An 18,833-nucleotide genomic window follows, 5' to 3' on the forward strand; every position below is an offset into this window, starting at 1 on the left:
TTCATCCACTCATTTGGTTAGCCTGACATCAGAACTGCTCGGCAGACTTGACTGTAATGTCATACATGTCATCCATTGATCTTAGCCCTGCATGAGTGTATTGTTGGAGCTACACCACAATTTCACTCTTCCCCCGTTATCTTCTGTTGTCTTCATTAGTGCATGCTACAGCCATTGGTTGTTGGGTAACGACTGCAGCATGCACTAATGAAGGTCTAACCAGTGGAGATCCTTCACAATCTGAACATCTGCACAAAACATTAAAGATTTCTTTTGTGGGTGGAAAACGCTGCCAAAATCTTCTTTTTTGTGACAAATATAATCGTGACCAGTGATGTGTTTTGGAAGAAAACCCACCTGACAGTGTTGCAGGGGAGGCAAAGTGAGTGCTGCAGTGCATGTATAATTACAGACAAAAGGGCCTGTCAGAGGTAAAGTTAGTGGGCACACACAGTACAATTCTCCTCACCTGACAAGCCTCCCACATCCATTTTCTTCAGGTTTTTGGCCTCAAGGATGACCACGGTCAGCTTGCCAGCAGTGGGAACGTATCGCAGGGAGAAGCAAATATCACCCAGCTTCTCTTGCTGTGGGAGAGGCAGAGACATTGTAGAGGTGAGAACGTATTTAACAGCAACTACTGAATCCAAATTTACCGCATCACATGCTCACAGTGGAGGCTCACTGAGAGGCTAGAGGAGGGGGAGCTTATAACGTCCCCTGCAAAGCCCATTAGACTGTGTTCAGTCAGCCAAACCTAAAGCTTTTTCAACAGGTTTGACATGTTTATTACCAGAGTTTCTGTATGAAGATTATAGTTTGATACCAATAAAGGTTAAAGTAAGGAACACGGACAATGGGTTCTATAGTTGTTAGCAGAGCCCAATTTAACATTGTAAGACATACATATATAATTCAGTGATCCATGTCAAAGTAAGTAAGACATTTATGCCTTTTCTTTCTCATAATGAGTTCTGTGAAAAATAATTACATCAGGTGAGGCAGCAGAAAAGTTCATGTGAGAGGAAACATTTCCACGCTAAATGCTAAACACTGGTACAGTGTCCTTGCATTTATGTGGTTCAATTTTATGATCACTATTAAATAAAAAAATATAAAAAAAAACTACTGTAAAGATAATTTCAAATACAGGATAACACCAGCATTGCTCAAGATATGAGAAGTCTAAATCACCTGGAACGTCACTACTCTCACTCTCAGAGAGGATGTACTGGTGTAATGAGGTCAATCTCTAATATCGAAATGAAAAGTATTTGTATTTACAGCACAGCAGCTAAACTGAACATATGTACATTACAATAAAATGAACAAGATGCACAAATATTTTCTAATATATTGTCTAATTTCAAAAACAGTCTGTGATCGGTTTCCAGGACAAGCTGCTTACAAGGTTAGTCATCATATGAGCCAGCTGTCTCCGGTCTTCTTTTATAAATGGAAAAAATAAGGTACAAATTATAACAAGATTGCCACTCTATTACTTCAGCTGTGTAATTGTCTGAATTAAAAACCTCAGCTCAGGCAGATTTGTAATTTAAAATGATTTAATAAAATATGTTCCTGTTAAAGTGACTAAAAATACCATTAAAAAAAAAACTGCTAGTACTTGTACAGCTACTGCAGCAGGCAGCCAAAGCACAACATTAAAACACATTTTCTAAATAATTTTTACTTTCAATAATCCCTAGAGAGACACTGAAACCAATAATGCCTCTTCTTACTTGGTGTCAACCTGGATTTGGTTAATTATCGGCAATGGACAGTTGTTCAAAAAATGATTAAAGACACATCAGGCAGACACACCGCTACAATGGAAGACGAGTTTCTCCATTCCATGCTTGGTTGAGAATTTTGTAATGTATGTAATCATAATTCTGTAAAATATATTATGATCCACAGCATTTGGGGCTTTTAAAAAAATGGATTCCCCAACCGATTGTTTTGTAATGAAGAAATATGTCACCCAGTAGAGCAGTGCGTCTCATTGATAGGTTTTTAATTGGTTTTGGACAGAAACAGAAATCTACACTACAGATAAATAAGCTAATCCCTGTTGCAAACTAACAAACATCACCCATGAGTAACAAGCATTTTTGGGTCTGTGTTTACATTTATATAAAAACAATTACCTAGTTATCCTGTCAAATTTGCTGTTGTATTATAATTTATAAATTACAGTTAAGATTAAAATGATTCAGCTAGAAAACCGGATTAGAAATGCATTAAAAGATAGAAAATAGATAAAAATGGTATATGTTTCATGTCACACAACATCCCTGAGCCAATTGTAACACAAGTCTGTGCATGTTTCCAATTTTCTAATATGGATTTGGTCTTTGTTTTGCCATGAATGCTTTTCAATATCAGCTCCCACTTTTGTTCATCACTCATCACCTTGCTAAAAAACAGCAATCACTTCACTGGCTCACACAAATCACCATCCCAACACAGCCTCATTATCATACCCTCAGTGAAGAGGAACTCATATTCCTTATCAACACGAGGTGCAGACATAGTCAATACCTCGCTCTCAGGTCACACCTGCTTCACATTTGGACTTATATATCAGAAGCAAACCAGAGCCAAATATTGACCTGTTTCATTCCAGTAGTCTTTCATCAGGTTTCAATCAAGGCCTATTTCCTTAAGAGAAACTGCTGGAAAAATGTGCAGCATTTTCTAACCTGTAAAGGATCCAACCTATTTCACTAAGCCTCAACTATTCTGCCTGGTACTTGCACCATAAAACTAAGAAATACATCATTTTACTTTCATGATGGGGAATGTGTTTTAGCCAACACAAATCCATGCTCCACTGGAAGCCAGTGAGAGAGCTGGCAATGGTTAATTGTGCATGTTGAGAGCAGTGACCAGACACTTTACCATTTTCCACCTGCTGGCTTTTGAACTTAAAGGGCATTTTTGAAACTTGCTACTTGATATTTGACCTTAAAAGTAGAGCAAAGTGTGGTGTCTGTGTGTAGGTAGAGTATTAAATCTTTTATTTTTTTTATTTTTTTTAGAGTTTTATTTACTCGGCTGCCTTTTCACTGAGCTCACTGCTAAAAGATTTAGACCTGAAACAGCTGCTTTTTCTTTGTGTGTTTGGATAGATATGTTGAGACCTTTCAGAACTGCTTTATACATAACCCCCACCTCAGTATTGTAGTTTGTTACCTCTTAAAACAAATCTACTTATGATCCATAATCACGAAATGAATCAATGCCAGTTACATTTGCTGGATTGATATTGTTCTGTTAATTTTGCCTTAATTTTAACTTCCACCATACATGTACAGTATATGGCTTTTTGTGGAACTAAAATGTTTAGTGTAATGCTGCCATCTCGGAAAAAAGTCTCACTGGAGAAACACATTCTTGCAGAAATAGTTCTGGAAAATTAACTTAATTGCTGTTTTTCCTTAGAGTGAGACAAAATGATCAATACCACACATTTCTGTTCAGTAGGTATAAATCAGGCAATTATGGTAGTTTGGTTCTAGTCCAAAAGAAGTGTTAATAGCCAGCCAGTTTAAAACAAGGTTTAAAAATACACCCAACAACACCTCCAAAGCTCAATTAACATTTTCATTTTACTTGTTTAGTGTGAACAAAAACATGAAGCGCTTTAGCTACATAGATGTGTTTCCTAAAAATTCATTGTGGAAAAAAAGAAATGATGGAATTTTAGAAAGTGAAAAGCAGAGATTCACTTTGTCACAGCACCTGAGTAGCTGAATGATTACAGCACATGCCACATAAGTGCAATATCCCAATTTACAGCCTCCCAACACCTTTGTTGTCCACAATAAAGTTAAGGCCAAATAAATGCCCCCCAAAATCCACAGTTTGGAGACAACTGGCGTTTATTGAGCAACGCACTAACGAAAAAAAAATCTCAAAATTTTCAAGTGCAGCTGTTCAGTATAGTGATGCCCTTCAACTCAAGCAACACCATCAGCCATTCCACACTGTTATAATTAACCTTTAAATCAAACCACTGTAATGCTTAAAATGAAAAAGTGAGGTTTCCCTGGCAACATGTGCTATATGCCATGACATTTACCATGAAAATTGAATCTCCTGAACTGTTGCCTGCAAAGTCACACTTCTATTAATTGAAGGGGAAGTGTGGACATCTGATTAAGTGACATTTCCCGGAGTGATGGATTACATCAGCTACGGCACCACATTTATGGTGCAACCACAAATGGCTTGCTGAACACAGCAAACATAATCATTGTAATATCACTTATTACATGCAATATAGTTTTATTATTAAAATTTTAGGTGCTGAATGAACACATCTGAGCATTGGCATTTGCCATAAAATCATTTCAAACCTACTCAGCGGGCGAACTTTTTGTCATGCATGTCAACCTACTCGCTGCATAAGCCTTACCTCCTCCTTCTCAGCGCTCTGAAGGTCCCGCCATTCTTCTGTTATGTGGCTGAAGTCCACCTTGTTCATTGGCACCTTGATGTCGCCGATGGCATCGTGTTTGGAGAAGCGGTCGAAATCGTACACCGTCATTACCAGCGTCTTTCCACCAAGCTCTACATAGGGGACCTAAAAAGAGAAACAGATCAGAAAGGGAGATAAGATCTCATTAAAAAGTGTGTTTGTTTTGGTCTGGACTTTGTTAAGAATCATCAGTCCCAACGCAGCTACATAAGGTGGAGTCGAAATTGGGTCGGGTCAGATGTCAGACACATACCTTACATGGATTTTGCATGTGCATGCTAAGTAAACAAAATGTGTTAGTGCTTTTTGAAAAGTCTTTATTAATGCCAAGCACAGATATATAGAAATTAGAATGAGTTAACAACTTATGTGTTAAACTTGCTTTCATGTATTGTAAGATCGGCTGAACTTGCTGTCTGTCAGACTGACTCTGATTTGACTTTGCTGTGACTTACAATGTTTACCTGCTACCTTTTGTTTTGTTTTAGCAAAAAAGTTGTTTGAATGTTTCAAATTTGATGTACATGGAGCAAAGGTAAGGCAGAGCTCTTCTACTTACTTACTGAGGCAGCAGTGCTGACCTACCGTTGTAATGCTTTTCAGAAACTCACGACACACTATTTACTCAATATTTAGTCTGGATAGATTTTAGTCCGATATTCTCAGGCCTGCACCTTCACAGAAAAGTTTGTGCAGCATCTACTCTGAAGATAACTGCATGTCAAGCAGATTCAGTTTTGTGTGTTTGTTTGTGGAGTGGGCGAATGCAGATACTGTCTTCCAAGCCCCCACCCTGACAGATGGCACTATCAGGCCTACACGGGTAAAAGACAGGTGAGGGTGGGGGGCAGGACTTGTAATTCTTTATAGCATTAGACAGTGAGACAAAAGTTATTAAATGGAAACTACAAAAAAAAAAAAACAAGAGTGACTGAGAGATAAGACTCACTGGTTTGTCCTTGACATTATCTTGCAAAATCGTTTGTACTTGACGCTGTCACTGCTACTTATAGACGCCTGACATTTTTTTGTCCACAATGCATCACAGATTCTGAATTAGTTATAACAAAAACACACAAATAGACCTGACACTGAGATGGATATCACACCGCATTATGTTTAACTTACACCCAACACCTGCGCTCTTCACTGTCGCGTGAATAAAACAAAACTTTACCCACTGCTGAACCACGGCCATGCATCCATTATGGCTGAGGCAAGGCCAGGGTGTAACGGTGCAGCTGCCTGTGTTAATCCCAATCACACTGAGTTTCGGTGTGTGTATGTGAGTGCAAATGCCTGCCTGAGATATTCTGTCAGGAGCTTGTTAATGTGCCAGCTGGTTGCTGTCTCCACACCTTTCCAGCATTTATGACTGCATGCAAATCAGACTGTCAGCAGAACCAAAAGACTCCAACAACAAATACTGCTAAAATGTTTGTGAGATTTCGCTGAATGCAAATAAATACACTTGGGTGGCTGTAGCTCAGTTGGTAAGGTAGGTAACCATAGACCACAGGGTCAGTGGTTCGATCCCCGCTCCCGGCTACATGTCGAAGTGTCCTTGGTCAAGACACTAAACCCCAAGTTGCTCCCTGTGGGTCAGGTGAGCACCTTGCATGGCAGCCACCGCCATCGGTGTGTGTGAATGGGTGTGAATGGGTAAATAGGAATCAACATTGTAAAGCGCTTTGGATAAAAGCACTATATAAGCGACTATTTACCATTTACCAAATGTTAACTTTTGATGGGATTTATACCTTAAATGTGAACTGCTCATTGAAGACAGGATTAAGGGTCTTCCTGTGGACCTTAGTCTCAAACTTCTTCTTCTTGTCAGGCAGCAGGTAGACCTTTACGTATGGGTCAGACGTGCCACCCATGTCCATAGCAGGCAGCTCGGCTGCTTGGATGATCCCCACCATGAGCTAAAAGAGAAACATGAAGAACAGAAAAATGAGGGAAGGTATGTCAGGCGTGTCTACTAATGAAAATGATCCTAAGTTGCACTTTTATTCCACCAAGATCATTACACAGCATCAATGCCTTGGGTAAAGAGATATTTAGACCTATTGCTTTATCACTGCTCTATAAGGAACGTTTGCAATTTTTAGCCCCATGTCTGGTCTTATCACTAGCAATCACTCCTTCATAATGGTGCTTAAAGATGATTCAGTGTCATTTTTCTGGGATAATGCACTAATATTAGAAGGTTATGACAGCAGGGCCTGGCAGCTGAGGAGCTGGTAAAGGTCAGGATGTGTCAGACCAGGAATGAGAAGACTGTTTCCTTTCACATAAGGCTGATAATTGATAACCGCAAAGGGGGGCCTGGGAGGCTGATTGACCTGCCAGTCAGAGCCTCTACTCAAAGGCCACTCAGGGGGCCCAGCTAGTCAGTCAATCAGCTTCCTATCAGGCAGCCATCAAGCAGCAATCTGGAGGCTGACCAGGGCACTCAGCCAAAGAGCTCTACAGCTGTCAGGAGCTGCATCGGTTTACTGTGTGGAGCTACCAGAGAAACAGTGATAAATAAAACCGGGAGGAATGGCCACCGGTTGGTAATCAATGTCAGCCACGTATCCACCAATTTGAAGCTAACAGACAAAAACAAATCTACATAACTTTGGATGCAAGTTTAAAGATTTTAAGATGCACTAATAGTTTCATATAGTCTTCATCATTTGAGAGTTTGTAAAGAAGATGGATGTGTTGACAGTTAGGACTTCATGGGCAGTACTTTGTGATCACATTTTTGACTTTGGAAACAGTCCAACAAAATGACAAAACCATCCCAAATTTTGAAATCCCTAAGATAAACACACATGGAAGCACTGGAAACAGTGTGCACGTGGAATCAGTATTACTCTGTTAAACTAAATCCAGGCAATGCAGTCACCGCACACTACTAGGTTAATCAGTTGCAGTAGCAGTATGTTCAGAATATTTATAAAGGTTTCACATATGTGTATCTACTGTAGCTAATACGGTTAGCTTCTCGGGATAGAGCCAGGTTCAAATTAAGGTTTTTCAAAGCTTTTATACAGTAAGTACAACAGCAACTCATAATAAAGCTTGATGCACACAGTTAGTAATGGATACTTTAACTTGAAAAACTGTGGCTGTTTGCTTCCTCCCATTAATGTGACTAACAACATTATTTATGCTTGCAGAGCAGAGGTTCCAGAGAAATATTACATAACTAAGACGCCAATGTGCTAAATATCCTGCTCTTGTTTGCCTTGCATCAGTACTTACTATGCCATATGCTACACATTTTTATTGACTTTTTTTATTTATGTGGGTTTTCATGTTACTTTATTACTGGATGCTGCAAATGATCACCCTAGAGACGTTTTTCACTGTGTAGGATATGTGTCATGTTTATAGGTAGATTTACAGGGACTGTTGCTGGGATTCCAGTAGTAAAAGGTCTCCACAGCGTGACGTAGCGTTGATTACACCAGGGCAACACGATGGGAATGTACCCACACAGTAGCAAACGTCATACACGTAAACAGCGAACACAAGTTATTCTGTATTTACATGGGACTGTGTTGATGGATAGTCAAGGCGAGCAGACATCATGGAAAGTATGGAAGTATCTTAGATCAGATAATTTATTCCCAGGTTATGCACAACATTCTACTGATGTTAGCCTAAAAAAAAAAACACATGACTTCAGTTAATCACTTCAACATAAATTTTCTTTCTGTAATTGCACACCTGCCTTTCCTTATCATAGTCACTTACTGCAAAATAGTTACACACCCAATAAGGTAAACAGAAGACATACAATTATTTTAGCTGTCATTTACCTGAACCTAAATGAAACCATGTTTTGCACTGTGCCTCTGTGAAGCAGCACTTGGATTTTGAGGGTAGCAATTCATTGTTGCACGCTTTCCTTCTGATTTCTACCCATCTATCAGCACGGGCTGCGGCAGACACAGCATGTCACATCATCTTTAGTGGAAGAGGCACTGTAGCTTGAGAACTGAAAAGCCCAGGAAGTGCTCGGGAATGTTGATATGCGGTTAGCCGTTTCCGCTAATTGTGTCTTTCCTGATGACACTGCACCAGACGTTCACAACGCAAACTGAAGAGGGGTTTTCCCAAAACTCATTAAAACAGTTCTCATTATCAAAGCAAGCAGATGGAACTACTGGTTGTAAAATTATGTGTAAATTATGTCCCTTAAAATTCACTTAATCCCCAACTGAGAGTCTGTCAAGATTTTACAAAAGCTATTCAATCTCTCATTTTCTCAAAATTGGTTGAAGAGGAAAACGTGACCTTTTCAAAAAACTATTTAAAAAAAAACTGTTAAATGTTTAATCTGTATGTCATTCTTTTCTTTATTCATCATTTGGCAATATGTGGCAAAAACGAAAAATTCAGAGATGAAGTTTTGATCATCTGCCTATTATCCAAAGGTCAATACCATTGCAGACATGAATAACTAACTCCAAAACTAATGAACCTTAGCTGTACTTTTTTAGTTACTGATTATTAGCAAATGTTCAATGCTAATATACAGTACTAATTTAATGTCATAATCACAATACCAAAGAAAAACTAGGGTACTGAAGTGTGTATTCTGTGCTTGTCTGCACAATGTGCCCCTTTTAAACTCCCAGTGCTCTAATACTTTCAAACAAAAAAAGAACCCAAAAGTAAACCTGTTACTCTGCAGCGCTAAAAGGCCCAAACACAAAACGGTACCTAAAGCAGCTGTTTGGCTCGGACTTAAAGCAATAATCAATATTGTATTTCAAAATTATTTCTCAGTATTTGTTTTGGGCACAAATGCACTGTGCCAGAGCATTTAAAATTCAAACATCTAACTAACAGTCGCTCACACCTTCGAGACTAAAAACAAAAACAAGCGTGGCAGTGTGTTTGCACATCTGTGTGGGAGTTTGTTTAACTAAGGCCTCGATCCTATCACAGCAGAGAGCTGCTGGCATCAACTCCTCTCTGTTTGGTGTGGGACTCTTAAGTCCGCCGAGTAGCACACTGACCGGATACAGGATGGTGATTCAGCCTTTGGCAGCTTATCTTGGAGGGCTCTGCCCTAATGCATCACAGCTCTGCTGTAAGTCCCTGCACATATAGCCACTTTTAAAGAAGACCAATAGTCCACTTCCTGACTAATATTCACTGCAGCAGCTTTAAGTGTTACTTCAGAAATGACCTGTCAAGCGCAAACTCTGAAATAAATAAATAAGGACGAAATATTATGAATGTTTTGAAATTCATCCTTTCTTGATAATAACTTTGACACTTGCATATTTCTGACTGGCCACAATGCAATAGGCCTGCTCTTGACCTGCAAAAAGAGCAATGAATATGGTAATGATGTTGAAAGTAGGAATGACATTATAATTCTCTTCCTGCTGTGCTGAGAGGGCTCTTTGTGGCTCATTTGCTGTGAGTTTGCCTGATGTAGCCACGTCGCCGCTCCCTGAGTGATTTGGATCTTTTACAAAACCTTTCGTCTCATTAGTGTATAAACCCAGTGTCATCAACACCAGGGGCAGCAGCCATTTGTGGTGGTTAACAGACAGAAACAGAAGCTGAGACTTTTTGCCATGAGGACTTGACATTAATCTGCACGTCTTTTCCCACTCGGCCTGATCTCCTTGCCTCAGTCTTTACACACACACACACACACAGCAGTGTTTCTTTCATTTTCTTGGCAGGGTGGAACAGTAGTTTTTAGGCCATCGTGGGACTTTAAGTCTCTTCTGAAGCACAGACAATGAATTAGTTAGCAGCACTTACAGCAATTTCTTTAAACAAAGAGTTTTTTTCTAATGCATGAGACAAATTAGCAGTGGCATACTAAATGTCTGTGAAGCTTGCTGGTGACACTAGTTGTTTGGTTAGTCTTATTTCAAATTTTCTTTACTCAAACAAGCAGCTGGGAGTTCCTAAAGATGGCAGTGTCATTATGTTTTATCCACTACTCTGACTAGTTGGTTTTATGGAGGACTGCTCCCCTTACAGCTTGGACTAATAAACTCACAGGACATAAAAAGTTTAAATAGTACCTATCCTTTTTTACAGACAGAAGGTTGATATTGGATGATTGTGCAAAACCCCACAGGCAACATTTTTGGCTGTTACGTCACTGTCAATGTGACTTTTTGTTCTAAATCTACCCTACAATTACAGAACACTAAAGGAATGCTTAAGGTGGAGAAAAGTTTTCTATAAAGTCATATATAAACTAAAATGTATTGCATTAAACAGCAGTAGGTAGTGATATGTGGTGGGACACCCAACAACTCACGCTGGTCAGTGTGCTTCAAAGCTCATCCCTTCAAACCTTTCATATGCCAGAAATGAGGACTGCCAGCAACAAAGTTTCTAATTCTATGACAATGACACTCACTTTGTGCAGTAACTGGCCACACGTTGAAAAGCGACAAAGTAATTTAGAGCTTGACATAATTAGTTGACATAAAGTTAACTTTTCTGAACGTGCTTTTATGTTGTTTTTTTTCCTCTGTCTGTTTGTACAAATGGGCAGCATCATAAAAGCCTACAAGGAATAATTGTCAGAGATTATAGCCTTTTCTCCATTTTGCACATCTGTGATAATGTTTTGTCAGCATGTATCCATAAAAGCAATTTTTCTAACAAAATTCAACAAAATTGTGGGGGAAATTTAGCAGTTGTCAGTTTACATTTTCATTCAGCTGCCCCTCCCTCCCTAATAATGACAAATTAGTACTGACTTTGGGGACCAGATAGCAAATGTGGTGGCAACTATAACAGTCATCAAGATAGCTAATAATACATATTTGGTAGTAAGCCCTTGAAAATGGCAATTATTGGTAAATTTCTCTAGAAAGTTATACGATTAAAAGAAACTCTCTTCGCCTGGAGCCTCTGCTTCCTACATTAAATGTTTTAATATTTGATGGAACATAGCAGACAGTGTTTTAATGTGTAATGTCCCATTAAAGAACGACATGGTGGAAAAACCATGAAACCTTGAAACCTAATTTCAAGTGTCCAGCATTAAACTGTGCATAGAATTATCAAATTGTAATGTGGTTTGTGATGCTGCGCTGGTTCTTTCAGTAAGTTCTAGCTGGCTTGCTGCTACAACAAAATATCATCCAAAGGTAAGTGGAATACTAAAAACAATAGTAATTCTCCAAAATGGCTGTTCTTTAGCAGCTGCCTCTTATTCTGTAAAAAAGAAAATTTCACTAACAGGCTTCTGCGTTTCAAAGGAGCCTGCAGCTGAGTGCATTGTCAGTTCTCCTTGAACAACATTGTGTACGTATTGACTGCATGGGCCTCAAAGCATGAGGATTAAAATAAAACATTTGCTCAAGGCCGCTGTGCTTCTAGACTGTGTCTGTCACAGAGTTGAAAGTGGGTCAGTTGAATGGCTGCCTCCCCGGGTTTTTAGGTTTGCCTGCTGCGAGCTGCTTTAACTTCACAGGCAGCCAGAGTGGCAGCGAGCCGAGACTGGCTTCTCTGAGGTCACTGTCATAAAGCGTGAAAACTGTCATCCATTCATTACACTTTAGCGCCACTGTGGAGCTTATTACCAGGGTAATCAAGAACCTCATACAGAAACCTGTCACTCCGCCCTGCAACATGACAGATCAACTCTGTGAAATGTAATACTGTCCACATAATACAGTATCCCTTATCATGAAAGAGCCCAGCACTTAGTCATTCTTTCTTAAAGGTACGGTTGCACACTAATATTGTCTGCACCATTGACTAATTGGCTGATTAATTAGCTGACTGATCAGTCTGTGTACTGATCAATAGTACAGAAGTGTTAAAATGACTGATTATTGACCAGGGACAGAGATACAGAGTGCAGGAAAGCATTTGTGTACTCATTAAAGTTTCTTTGTGCAGATAAGGGAGATGCCAGTGTGTACAGGAGCAGTAAGTGTTACTGTCTAATCTCAGGCTGTCAGTTCTGTTTATAATGGGGAGTTAGCTAGCCCAGCGAGGGACGAGACTGTGTTCACGCACCGTGTCTATTATCTGTCATACAACATCTGGCGCCTGGAAGCTGACGTGCTTCCTCGTTCTTCTTTTTAAAACTCAGTCGCTGGAAAAAATAAAGCAGATGGATATCTGCAGGGGCTGTTTTAAATCAAGTAGAAAGAAACATTTTCAGAGATGAACTAAATCCCAATGGTCTACTGTATTTTTTACAAGGCTCTGTGGCATTCGTACCAACTCGAGCCCCATGATATCCTTATGAGATTGCGTTCAGGGTTCAGTGGCCCAACTGTGTTTACAGTGGCGGTAATGCGACAGAAGCAGAATGATGTGCAAAACCTGGGCTGGGTCCCGTTTAATCTCGATGAAAAGTTGGACCACGTCAGATGCCGGATATGGCCGTACTTACGAGGGAAGGACACACACACTCAGATTCGGAGAACAGATCCTTACCGTATTCTCTGTGAAATTGTAATCCAGGGAGTATTGTAATTTGCCCAGTTTCTGGTCCTCTTTGGGCTCGGCCTCTTTCTCCATTTCAGTCAGCCCTGTCTCTGCATCCTCCTCATCCTTCAAGGCCTGAAGGAGACACCCACCAAGAGTCAGTGTCACCAGTTTGTCGCTGGTGCTAGCACCCAGCCAGCCGTTCCCTGCCCAGGTCCTGCCAGTGGACCTACTCCTGTAAAAGCTGGCACTTGTTTTATGGTGTATAAGGGGAAAACGGGGAAAGCAAGCACTAAAACACCATAGCAGTTAACACCAGGACATGCTCTGTGATGCACTAAAGCCCCAGGCCTTGTCCCCTGATGATGCTTTTCTACCACTCTCTTCGTGTTTCTGTCTAAAGGGAGGAAAGATCAAATGATGGCGCCAGAGATGAGAGCAATGGGCAGGCATTAGAGGAAGAAGGGGGGGAGGGTAAAGAGACATAGTAAGAGAATAGAAAGAAGTAGGAAGAGATGCTTGAGGAAAAGATCACAGTAAGACAATTCCCTTGATGTTATTTCAGGCAGATCAAGTCTCTGGCAAAAAACACATATCAACTGGGAAGTGTCTGAAGTGGCACAGAGTGAAAAGTGAAGTAGCCCTTTCGATATCCTGGCACTGAGGTGTGGGTAGCAGGTGTGGTGTGGGGGGGAAGGTTAGGAAAGGGAGGGGGAGAGGGGAGGAGATTGTCATAAGACCAACATGCGATTGAAGAGGCAAAGACTAGTTCTCAAGGTCATTCAATCAGCATCAAAAGTTGCCTTCCAAGATGTCTCTTTTGTTAAGCATGCAGAGCATTCTCTGTCATACAAACTGGTGCTCTCATGTGATTTCCCATTCCCAAGTCTGGTAACGCCCTTAGACATACAGTCACATCATCATCATCATAACCGGTAAGCTTGAATGTTAACTCCTACGCCGATGGTAGCTAGAAGCATCATGCCAGCGGTGGGTGGGTAGGCGTTGGTAAGAGGGGTTGTAATGTACATTGGGGCCTGCTCCTATTAGTTTGTCAAGTTGCTTATGTGAATGCAAAAGGCTGAACAACACTGACTGGTGTCAAATCTTCCCACTAAGCCACTTGGTCTGCTTTTTGTGAGTTTGTAGGTTTTGTTGCTTGCATGAAAGAGGGAAGTGGACCAGCTGAAAACGTGAAGGAAATAAAAACCCTCAAATTTATTGAAACTGTACAGTGTTTAATCCCACTTTTATGCATCTGTGCACCGAGAAAAGTATGATCTGTTAAATCTGGGGTGACAGATGTCAGTGCAATTGCTACTAGATATCAGAATCGTGCTTTTCAACGCCAGCTTCAAAAGAACATTTATTGTAGAGGCTCTTTAGACTTTGCTCACTGTCACTCATTTGCAATGTAAATTAAACTTTCAAAAGGCAGCAGACTTTGGCTTGGCACAAAAATCAATGTGGTTCAACCTTTTCAATGCACACCCAGTCTTTTATTCTCATATATATACATATATATATATGTGCATATGCAAATTATACACACATATATAGACTAGATATACATGTACTGTATACATAGTTACATATATTTTGTTCTTATGGGAGTAAGTTGTTGCCAAGAGGCTATAAAAAAAACATCAGAGCAGCAGGCTTAAGAAGATCCAACAGCAATTAGGAACCTACCGCCAGTGACCATCCCGAACAGTCATCAGACACAACACAGATAAGGAGGACATAGAAGGAAGAAACACAAATTAAAACAACCACACACAGGAGTAAACACACCAGAGTCTGGGCACACCAGGAGAAATGACTGCTTGCCTCGGAAGTCACCAATCTCAGGTTGTTAGGGTGACCAATAACTGAGGTCTTTAACTTTAATTAATAGCTATTTGAAAGTACAATCAGATTGTGCGAAGGACGCGTGAATATTGGACACTAATAAAAAATATTTTCTCCTTAACAAGCTAAGTGATGCAGCTTTTGGATTGACCTAGCTGGTTATTAAAACATTCCGCTGTTCAGTAATAAGGAAATGAACGAGTCTTCCAGGCTTTAGGTCTTCATTTATGCTTTCCTCCACAATAAGTAAGTCAAATGAAGTATGAAACATCGTCATCGGTTCTGTCTACGAATCTGAATCACCTCTGATGGCAGAGGTGTTGCGGCAAATTAAACACACTCTGTACATGATTCCACCGAGGACGAGGAGCATAATGACACTCTGCTGGTGTAATTAGCATGCCAGCTCCATTTGACGAGTCAGCGTTTCATTGCTTTTTTGTTCTGTAATGCTAAAAGGTAGGGCTTGAATTTGCTTATCGTTTGGTGATGTCATTTCTCTGGGTGGATACCACTTCATTACACGGCAAACGTTACTCACACGTTTCAACAAGTGAGCAGGTCCTCATTTGACAAAAAAGAAAACACTCAAAGGAACGAAAAGGAGAGAAACGGAGAGAGTAAAACTCTCTCTTCAATCTGAAGCTATTTAAACAACGCTCCTGTAAATAGACTGAATTTTATTTAATTTTTGAAAATACTTGTTGAATATCATAGTAGGTAATACTGTATGTATATCACTGATCACAAAAAGAACATAAAGATACATACAGTACAGGAGCAGATCGTTTTAGATATTTAAATTGCCATATTCCCAATAAAACAATTTTATAGCATTGGTAAAAAGCAAAAATTAGTGTTATGAACTTAATATAAAAGCAGAGGAACTTAAATGATAAAAACAACAGTTTGTCAAACAAACATGGAACAATATTGGATATATTTAGGAAATGTTTTGGAACACATTACAGTCAACTTTTAGCAGATTGTTAAGCATAAAGGATCCAGGGAACAAACTAAATTCATTGGCAGTACAAAGCTCAGTAAACAAGTATGTACAGAGGGTTCCTGAATTTCCTGAATTTAAAGCAACAATAATAAAAGTCTTTACCTCAGTTTTGGCTCCATCCTTGACATCCTTCATGTTGATGGCATTTTTGCCCTTGTCCTTGCCCTTCTTTTTGTTTTTCTTCTTGAATATCCATTTTTTGCAGATGCAGAAGCAGCAAGCTAACACCAGGATGATTGCCACAAATGCAATGGAGACAATGGCCCATGATGGCACTGGGGGAGAGAGCAATCAGGTAAACGTTTGGATCAGACTTCTTGTAGAAAATAAGACAGCATCTTACAGAGAGGAAAACAAGATTTCAGAGAACTGGGCCAACAGGGCTTCTGAACTAAAGTTCCAAAAAGTAGTGATTATACCAAGTGACAGCCGAGATGAAAAAAGGAAAATGTGTTTGCCTGCAGAGTTAGAACATTGAATCAACACCTAAGCCAGTGCCTGGGTCCATCAAGAAGAGACAGATTCTTAACGATTGGTCCTGACTAGCAGGACAAGATCCGACTGAACTGTTTTAGCCAATTTAGTAGAGGTAACCTATGTTGGCATTTCCACTTTCCATCTGAACAAAGGGTTCGCAGACAGCTGACACTTTCACCGGCAATCAACTTCACAGAACTTGCAGGAACTGAAAGCAGTGGTAATTTTGCAGGCTGTGCTTGAGAGGCATTAAGAGAGTCATGGCCATGACAAGCCAATGGTGCAATAAATGCCAATGGGCTCACTGGGGTTTGACACACCTTGTTTACATGCTTTAAAACCTCTTTTTACCTCCTTGAAACCAATTCCATACTATTTTTTAAAGTATTGACATTTAAGGCTTTGAGGTTTTACAGAGGGACTTTCTTAAAAAGCCAGAGCTGCTCAACATAACATTGGTGGTAAACATTAAACGTCCAGTCACAGTCACAGATGATATCTTTCAATACTACTTGAAAACTACAGGGGTCACTGCAGTCATTGTAGAGGCTATCGCAGTGTTTCTGAAGCACAGATGATTGTTACTCTGTACTTTCCTTAAACGCCTCAATAACAGGGTTTACCTGAGCTGTTGCTTCTGACAGGCAGGAGCAGGTGCTAAGGTGTTGTGAGGTGTTAATTTTCTATGTAAAAACCTGTGCACGAAGACAAAAGATGCATCTACTTAGGATCCAACTACCATCCTGAGTGGATGGTACGGAAAACCATCAAATCAGCTGCTTGATTAGAATCTGTCACACACTAATCAAACCAATATTTGTCCAAACACTGATTAATAATTGGAAGTTCTATTATTGCACACCCTTACAAACTTCTACAGGTGCTAAACTGAAACCAGGGAAACAGAGCAAAAGCAAAAATGCAGAACAGAAGTTCTGCACACCACACCTCAATTCACTCACAGCAGCGTTTCGCTCTAACACACACACACAACCAATTTCTGTGATGAAATGCAGTGTGCAGATGTTGTGTTTGTTTTTGTCCCAGGTCACCGATGCTGTAAACTATTTAAACAAATATATACATTTGCATTATTTCTGATAAAATGCATAAATGCCATTTTATGTTGATTTGGCTTTAGGTGCTCTGAGCTGTGCTTAAGCCTTTCAAGCACAATACCAAGCAATGCTGCTTATTTTTATTTTTATATTTAAAAGTGCTTGGATGATAAACCTGAAAAGGCGGTGGCCTGGTGTATGGAGCTGAAGAAATTGGACAACCAGCAGTCAACTCTGTCACCTAGAGACATCAGACACTCAGCTGCAAACACAGTGACACCTACTTCAACTGCTGCTACAGCTCTCAAGTGCATACACCCAGTTATACCATATACGCTACACACAAATAAAATGAAAGAAAGAAGGAGAAGTGGGCTGGTTTAAGTACCAGTGAGACAGCATAAAGTCCAGATGGGCTGAAAATAATGAGAGACCTAGCGACAGATTTCTCCCTTCAGCAGTCATAATTGTTAACTCCTTCATTCTACTTAGCAGATATAAAAAACCTGGCAGCCCACCACTCATTTTAATACAGAAGAATAACACACAAATGAGCCAATTTAAGGAGCATTGCTTTTGGCTTCGCCAGTGCTTACTGATTACTCCGAAAGGCAAACTGTGTTATCTGAAGACCACTGCCAAAAAATAAGATATCTATTGTCTTGTGAGTAAGAAAAGAATTCCCAAAGGACACACAGTTACTGTCATGGTTCATTTTAGGAAATGGACCAGCAGCGGCCATAAATCCAAAAAACTATAGATAACATCACCCAAGTCAAACTCCAGTCCCTTGAAGTCTCTATCTGAAAAACTCCAGAAAGACCCATCAAAACATAAAAGCATATTACAGTCTATCACTCTAGGGTTTTGCTCACCAGCATTCAGCTGTGGTTCCTCTGCCAAGGTCTAAGGGGAGGGGGAGAGGGGGAAAATCAATGCTCTGTTGACAAAATCAATAAGCACTCTCCTCTAAAGAAAAACAGTGAGTGATGTTCTAAAATAACCAGGATCTACAGCTTTGGCTTTGCCTTGGGGCACTGAGGTAATGGAGGTGCCACTGGATGAGCCTTGTTTACAATGAGCCACCCAAACCCTACTGTACTGTATTTCAAACTATACAGAGATTAAACTGTGGGGCAGGTGGTGCTTTTTGGGTTTATACACTGGATTGACAAAGAGACTAAATTTCCACTGAAACTTAGTTTTTTTCATGTGCCCAAAGATTCAGCAGCCAAATGGTGAAGCTGAACCGTAAGAAAGGTTGGTGGTGCAGTTTTTTAAGTAGACACACTTCATTAGAACCATCAGGCAGGGTATGTAGAAGCCTCACAAAATGGTAATGAAACATTTATTGATGTTTTTTTCGATTGGTTAAAAAGCTTTTATTGCCAACAAAGTTTGGCCGAGAATCCCGCTGCCATTCTAAGATGGAACTCAAGTTTTTAACTGCTTATTCACACAGGATACTGTGGCACATTTGAGTGCTGGAAAAGTTCTCACAACGCAAACAGGAGATAAG

At 40.0% G+C, this 18,833-nt stretch overlaps 1 protein-coding gene across 4 annotated transcripts in view; it reads right to left on the reverse strand.

Moving 5' to 3' along the window:
- syt1a (synaptotagmin Ia) overlaps positions 1-18,833 on the reverse strand; it is a 153,712-nt gene that overhangs the window by 15,337 nt on the left and 119,542 nt on the right. For 3 of the 4 annotated variants that reach the window (XM_067490428.1, XM_067490427.1, XM_067490424.1), the window contains 5 exons: positions 15,882-16,054; positions 12,929-13,054; positions 6,247-6,414; positions 4,424-4,591; positions 470-587 (listed from right to left, as the gene is read on the reverse strand). In XM_067490428.1, coding sequence (XP_067346529.1) covers positions 470-587; positions 4,424-4,591; positions 6,247-6,414; positions 12,929-13,054; positions 15,882-16,054 — 753 coding nt within the window. The remainder of the gene's footprint in view (positions 1-469; positions 588-4,423; positions 4,592-6,246; positions 6,415-12,928; positions 13,055-15,881; positions 16,055-18,833) is intronic. The other variant, XM_067490426.1, reaches the window with a different exon arrangement.

Source organism: Channa argus, chromosome 21 (assembly GCF_033026475.1).
Source record: "Channa argus isolate prfri chromosome 21, Channa argus male v1.0, whole genome shotgun sequence".
Taxonomy (NCBI): domain Eukaryota; kingdom Metazoa; phylum Chordata; class Actinopteri; order Anabantiformes; family Channidae; genus Channa; species Channa argus.